This window comes from Camponotus floridanus, unplaced genomic scaffold, assembly GCF_003227725.1.
Source record: "Camponotus floridanus strain SB8 unplaced genomic scaffold, Cflo_v7.5 scaffold123, whole genome shotgun sequence".
NCBI classification, from domain to species: Eukaryota; Metazoa; Arthropoda; class Insecta; order Hymenoptera; family Formicidae; genus Camponotus; species Camponotus floridanus.
Genome location: NW_020229241.1, coordinates 155796 through 163881, shown reverse-complemented (window position 1 = coordinate 163881; position 8086 = coordinate 155796). Strand labels below are relative to the sequence as shown.

Genomic DNA, 8086 nt, shown 5'->3' with positions numbered 1-8086 from the left:
TCTGATGGCCCCCTTCAAGCCATACAACTTTTGTCTGAAACATTTCTTTCTAAAGTGCATAGTTTATGAAATATTCGACCGGTCCAGGACTTTTGAGACATCCTGTATGTATTTTTCATACAGTGTGCAATTTTATTGTGGATTGATAAATATGGTACCTGAATGCTACACTTCACATATCGCTTGTGATCAAGTGAGTGTAAGATTTCGTTAATCGCGTAGTATGAACGTAGTAAAGCCCTGGAACTTGCTGATACAGCAACATGTGACGTAGCATTCCCTAGTCTTTCTTCACTAGTTATTTACTTATAACTGTAGATTTAGTACACCAATAATACATTTCATTGAAACATGCACCTATCATTCATTGTTAAAAGCAAAGAGTTACATGTGTTGTATTAGGTAATACATTTTACAGGCAATATAAAATGCGTATTGCAAAGTTTATATAGGTATATATTTTCGACATTTATATCCAAAGCAATTTTCATGATATATTTGTAAGAAAAAGATAACTATTCATGTTCATGATAGACATTATACATTGCAAGAGATTTATGAATTTTGCTACGAATTATAAATTTGCTTATAATAGAATATTGTGGCGCATAATACGCGCGTGTATCAGAATTTATATGTAATATTTATATGTCGATCGAAAATATATATTATTGAGATTCAACCATACACACACACACACATAATCTTATACCAAACAGAAAAAAAATACCAAAGAGTTTTATTCCATATTACGGATGAATTTATTGTCAGTGCATACTGTCTGACAAATTTATATATACAAAAACATATAAAAAAATGTTGTACGTATGATATATGGCAAGCACAAGATCCTCATAATAAAATAAACAAGAACATTTAGTCATCAAAGTGTAGAAAATTTTATTATTATTATATGAAAAAATATTTTATTTCAAAATTTAATATATGTAGCATGTTATATCTCTCGGATATATATATATATATATATATATATATATATATATATATATATATATATATTGTTAATTACACAATACTATTTTAATATCTTTTACTTATAAGAGGACGGATATAATTCACTTGAATACATATTGATTTACTGCCTAATTGTCTAATATCTTAAATATATAGATATTAAATATTTAAAATATACAAATATTGCTACAATATATAACTATTGGCTTAAAAATTGAGATTCAAAATTTTAATCAAGTAATAAAAAATATATTAAAAAGTGTAAATAAAAACTTATAAAACATTTTATCTGACATTGTAGAATGTGAGAAAATTATTTGTTACAGTATTTGTACTATAAGAATTATCTAAAATAATCAATCTAAAGTAAGCTTCATAGATATGGATAAACAAGTCAGTTAAATAAAATTTAGGTAATTAAATCTTAAGCGAGAAATTCATCGACTACAATATATGACAAATTTGTCAGACTTTCGAGTAGCCTTCGAGGCTTTTGGAGATGTTGGGAATCTTCTACCTGTGAAACAGCTCTCTCCAGACTACCAGTAAACCCACAGATATGATCCACGTATGTATTGCACTCGGCATGGAAGATGTTGCTGGATTGCATCCATCGCCGGTACACGTGTAAACGCAGGTGCGATATATCAACTTGTCACCCGGTTGTTTCACGTAATCGCAGTAGTTTCCCATGTCGACAGCCGAACAAAATCGTTTTGTACCGATTCCACCTATTTTCAAATACAATTTTACAATACAATATTGACACAATGTGTACTGTATGTTAAGTGTTAATATACAGGGTGGACCAATAACTCTGTTCACCTGGAATATTTCCGTTATTTTTAGAGATACAACAATTTTGTACGTATAAAAGTTGTACGGTACCAAAAAGGCCGTAATATGCTACTAATAATTTTTTGTAGGTAGAGGCGCTTCAGAGATTTCAAAGTCATTTCCATTTTTTTAAATGGAACCCCCCATTTTTTATTACCTATTCATATAGCTTATCTCGAGAGCTTTCCAAAACACTATAATAAAGTATTTCTTCATTGAATACTTTTCGTGTTATGAGGCTTGAAATAATTTCTTAATCTACATAAACCATAAAATATCTAGTAAAATATTCATTTTTCGATTATCTTACCTTAATGCGTTTATGTACAAAATAATGAGAGGAATCAATTGGTGTAAAGAAAACATATAGTTGTTTTTAAGAAAAAATATGAAATTGTTAATTGCAAATTATATATATATTTTTTTAAAAACAACTATTTTTTCTTTACACCAATTGATTTCTCTCATTATTTTGTATATAAAAGCATTAAGGTAAGATAATCGAAAAATGAATATTTTACTAGATATTTTATGGTTTATGTAAAATTAAGAAATGAATTCAACCCGCATAACTCAAAAAGTACTCAATGAAGAAATACTTTATTATAGTGTTTTGGAAAGCTCTCGAGATAAGCTATAAGAATAGATAATAAAAATGGGGGGGATTCCATTTAAAAAAATGGAGATGACCTTGAAATCTCTGAAGCGCCTCCACCTACAAAAAAATTATTAGTAGCATATTATGGCCCTCTTGGTACCGTACAACTTTTATAAGTACAAAATTTTTGTATCTCAAAAAATAACGAAGATATTCCAGGTGGACAAAGTTATTGATCCACCCTGTATAATTATCTTTTCTTTTCTAATCGAAATTTGATAAACTTTTTTTTAGATAGAAGCTATTATATTTTGAAGCAATATTAGGGATTATTCATTTATATATCTTATTAATTTAAATAACAAAAGTTTTATTCTTTAATATGAATACATTAATGTGAAGCAATTTAATGCTATAAAGAAAGACATTATAAAGTGGTAAAGAAAGATATTACTGAAAACGAATGAACGAATGGAATTTAATGTGCATTTACAAAGCAGGTAACAGTCATGACATGCAGAGAAATGGAGAGATTATGCTCTTGTATACATATTTTATACAAGAATTAATTTAATAACAAAACAATATTAATCATCAATTTCTTTTAATAATAAAAAAAGACTTTTACTAAATTATTTCTAATGAAAAAAAACAAGATGCATTCAAATATACATTGATAGTTTATTAAAACAAAAACTATGGAAAAAGATCAACATTTGAGAGAGAATCTATTTTTAAAAATATAAACTTAATTCACTTTAATCTTCACTTTAATCTATTTTTAAAAATATAAACTTAATTCACTTTAATCTTATAAATTTCTTATAAATTACAATTAAAAATCGAAAGATGATTGAAATTCGGAAAAATTTCGCTCTGCTTCGAAAAATAATTGAAAAATAATGACATTACTTGAGGGGAAGGATCATTCATGCACACTTGACGACAATAAATGGTGAAGCATGATATAAAAACCTCCGAAACGGCCGATTGATTTGACGCAATAACGCGCATCATAAACATGACTACAATTTGTCGACACCAAGGCACTTTTAACCAATCCATCGTCCATGCATTTCCATTCATCCTCTGATGCGCATTGGTAGCAATCCAAGGTAATTGCTTCATTAATTAAGAAAGCAATGATTAAATTACCAATCGATTACATGAATATGCGATGTTATACATGAGCTTTCCAATTATGTATCATAAAATAATAGTCGCAAAATAATTACATATATAATCCTCTTACATATATAATCCCCTACACAAATGATGATCTACATCAGTGGTTCTTAATCTTTTCAAAGTCACAGAACATTTTTGATTCAAAGCAAAATTTGCGGAACATCAAAATCATCAAGATCATAAAACCAACAAAAAAAATATTCATAAACATATCTTTTATTAAAAATTATAGATTATACAAGGTGTTTCAGACCACCAGTACCACCCATTTAAAAACTAGAGAAGTGATTATTTCAAATAAGTCATATTATTTCAGAAAAGTAAAAACATTTTCTTTATAAATCGGGTGCGCTCTATCAAATGGCGATATTTTCAACTTCTGGTTCCGGCCGGAAATAGGCGATTCAGATCGGAAGTGCATTTTTTTAAATGGAACCCCCTATTTTTCATTGCATATTCTTGTAGCTTATCTCGAGAGCTTTCCAAAATACTCTAATAAATTATTTTTCCATGAAGTACTTTTCGAGTTATGAGGCTTGAAATAATTTCTTAATTTTACATAAATCATAAAATATCTTGTAAAATATTCATTTTTCGATTATCTTACCTTAATATTTTTATGTACAAAATAATGAGAGGAATCAATTGGTGTAAAGAAAACATACAGTTGTTTTTAAAAAAAAATATGGAATTGTTAATTGCAAATTACATATTTTTTCTTAAAAACAACTATGTTCTATTTAAAGAAATGCACTTCCGGTCGCCTATTTTCGGCCAGAACCAGAAGTTGAAAATATCACCATTCGATAGAGCGCATACATTGATTTATAAAGAAAATATTTTTACTTTTTTGAAATAACCACTTCTCTAGTTTTTAAATGGATGGTACGAGTGGTCTGAAACACCCTGTAGATTATTACATAATTATAGATTATATAAAAATAAAAAATAAAGGAAAGAATAAAAGAAGGAAACATTAATAAAAAAAATATTATATTCTGTAAAAACTGTAACTAAAATAACTTTTTTATAAAATTGCGAACCGCCACTATACGACAAAAGTCCAATTATGACATTTTTATGCGCACTGCACATTTATTAACTAGATATAATTGTACACTGACGCTTTCATAATTTTGCGGAACATTAGTGTTCCATGGAACACCGGTTAAGAATCACTGATCTACATGATCTATTATAATGATAATTGTTAATGATAGAAAAATAGTTAGTAAATGCGTTTTCTACATATGCTGGATCATTGGAACGCAATTTGAAGGGATGTATATTTACAAGATAAAATGATTTATATTTACAAGTTAAAATGATAAGCTTATATGTATTAAAAAAAATCGCTTATAAACGATTTATTTCATTTTTAGATGCGTTCCAAGATCTTGCACATGTATAAATATTGTTCCAGAACAGTAAAAGGATCTGAAAAGAAATTCAATACAGTTGAATATAGAATCGCCATGCTCGATGTTGATCTGTGTATTTTAATCAATTTTCCCTACATCGCTGTTAGATTCCCAAGCCAAGAAGAAGATTGTGCAAAATATCTTTTCTATGCTGTTTACCCTCGAAGCGGCCTACATGCTTAACGCAATATTGCGCCCCGTAAACATCTTTGCACGATTCTGGCAGAAGATCCACGTCGCTCGTTAGAAATTCATTGCACTGAAAAGGCCTGCTGTTGTTGATGCTGGTACACCGGTAGCACTCGATGCTATGTCCTGAATAAGAATATTATTTATCAAGTTATGCAAGAAGAATCCTGTGTGATTTTGTTGCGCTAAATGAATAGAGAATAAAGGACATGAATATTAATTGTATAAATTCCATAATTGTAATGATAAATCTTCATGTTTGTTCCATTTAATTGAAGCTCATCTTGACATGATCGATGTTGATTTTTATTATGATAACATTTAAGTTGGAAATTAGGTTTTTATAACTGGAACAGTGCACAAAGTTTTTTTAATTAATATTATATATAATTTATTAATATTATAATATATATAATTTATTAAATTATATATAATATTAATAAATATTATAATATTTATTAATATTATATATAATTTAATTAATATTGTCGAGATAAATAGACTGCGAACTTGAAAAAAAAACCATCGATATCAGCAGTAAATGAAATATGAACTGTTACTATTTGCTTTCCTTAGTTGTTTCTTATCTCCATTTAATAGTATACATCATCAAGTACCTATTAGAGAATATGTATAATTTATAATTTATTGTTAATTATAATTTAACATTGCTGTTATCATTCATGATTTCACTGATTTAATAATCAAATATATCTACATATTGCACTTTGGCATCGCAACAAATACATTTTTCTCTTCTGTGCAATAATTAACAATTTTTATATTTTCTCTCCTTCTCCCTTTCTTTTTGAATGATTTTTCTTTGAATGATTATTCTTTTGTCAAAATTGATAAATTTCTAATTCGACAACCATCATAATAATAAAGAGTAACCCCAAAAACACGTTTTTTCGCCCATTTTTTGGCCCTCGAATTTCAAATCAAACTATATGCCAAACAGTTCTGTATAATGGGACATTAATCTCAGAAAAAATTTAAGTTGAGCAAAGGAGTAGTTTTGGAGATACGGGGGGTCAAAGGGTGCCCAAATTCTCAATAACTCTCAATTCTTTTAGTCGAAAATATGCAATGTATCAATTACTATTCCTAAAAAACAAAAAGAACAATGAAGTTTTGAAAGAAAAATTCATTGTTTTTTTCATTTTCTCATATCAGTTTTTCAACATAGCAACTAGCAACCCTTTATTTTAATCTTTTATATTTTTATATTTTTAGATATAATTTTCACGATTTCTGACTAAAGGGTTAGTCCCATCCAAAAAATGAAAGAGACCTTTTTTGTGCAGAATTTTAAGACAAACATCTTTTATTTAAAACATTTTTTCGTATCTGCATTCGTTTTCGAGAAATTCAGTAAAAACTGTTTTGAGGGTTAGTTTTAAATATTAAGCAACTCTTAAAATATTAAGCAACAGGGATGGAGGAATCAGAAAATTATTTTGACTAATTCTAGTCAAATCCCCACTGTTATCAAAGAAGTATTGACTTTCTTTTTGTGTCTACAGTGCTTGGACAATATTGGAAATATTAAGAATTTGGGCACTTTGACCCCCCGTATCTCCAAAACTACCCCTATGCTCAACTTAAATTTTTTCTGAGATTAATGTCCCATTATATAGAACTGTTTGGCATATAGTTTGATTTGAAATTCGAGGGCCAAAAAATGGGCGAAATTTGGGGTTATTCTTTATTTTTCGAAATATTTATATATTTACGTAAAACGAAAATTAAGGCTCTTTGACAGGATTTTTTTTTGACATTTCGCTCAAGTTCCCCGATACACACAAAGAGAATCCCCGATACACACAAAGAGAAAATTAGAAAGAGTTAATATACGCCCCGCCCAAGACGATGATAACGATGTTCCTGTCGCGATACAATCGTGCGTCCACTTTACCTGTCTTCATCAGCAACGAGAGTGTCACCAGAAACGTCCCGATACAGTAACCCGCGGTGGCCATTTCAAAAGATCACAGCTTCCCGCGGATCGTCCTGCGTCCCGATTTCTTGATTACGACGCGTCCTCGCATCTATCGTCCACCTGTTCGCGTCGATCACGACATTCAGGACAGCTGGATGACACGCGTGACGTAGACGCACGCCCGTTTTGATGCGTTCGGAAATCTTGCCCACGGGATAGAGCAGCTTTTATCGGCCAATCAGAATGAAAAGAGATGGAAGAGATTCTCCCGATTGGTCAATTTAAAGCTACTTTGCCCTACGACTAAAATTTCCGAACGCACCTTTTTTCGTTACTCGAGGAATATCTATTCTTGTAGAGATATATAGGGTGGACCAAAAGTTTGGGGATACAATCGAATATCTCGTATAGAATGCATTTTAGAGCAAAATGCTTTAGACAAAAGTTGTAGGGATTAAAAAGATGTATTTGACTGTAATATCCATTTGACATTGAGTGGCGTCGTCAAGGTCAGAGCAAGGTCAACTTGAATTTTTTAAGTGGAACCCTCTATTTTTCATTGCATATTCTTGTAACTTATCTCGAGAGCTTTCCAAAACACTATAATAAATTATTTTTTCATGAAGTACTTTTCGAGTTATGAGACTTGAAATCATTTCTTAATTTTACATAAACCATAAAATATCTTGTAAAATATTCATTTTTCGATTATCTTACCTTAATACTTTTATGTATAAAATAATGAGAGGAATCAATTGGTATAAAGAAAACATACAGTTGTTTCTAAGAAAAAATATGGAATTTGCAATTAACAATTCCATATTTGTTCTTAAAAACAACTGTATGTTTTCTTTACACCAATTGATTCCTCTCATTATTTTGTACATAAAAGTATTAAAGTAAGATAATCGAAAAATGAATATTTAAATAGATATT

The 8086-nt window shown here is 29.4% G+C and overlaps 1 protein-coding gene across 1 annotated transcript; it reads right to left on the bottom strand.

The window, feature by feature from the left end:
* Positions 1-1279: 1279 nt before the first annotated feature.
* On the bottom strand, positions 1280-7328 carry LOC105248778. The gene is made up of 3 exons (XM_011253763.3): positions 7127-7328; positions 5179-5334; positions 1280-1706 (listed from the first exon to the last, which is right to left on the bottom strand). The coding sequence occupies exons 1-3, from the start codon at positions 7188-7190 to the stop codon at positions 1489-1491; spliced, it is 438 nt and encodes a 145-aa protein (XP_011252065.1). The 5' UTR covers positions 7191-7328; the 3' UTR covers positions 1280-1488.
* Between the last annotated feature and the right edge of the window lie 758 nt (positions 7329-8086).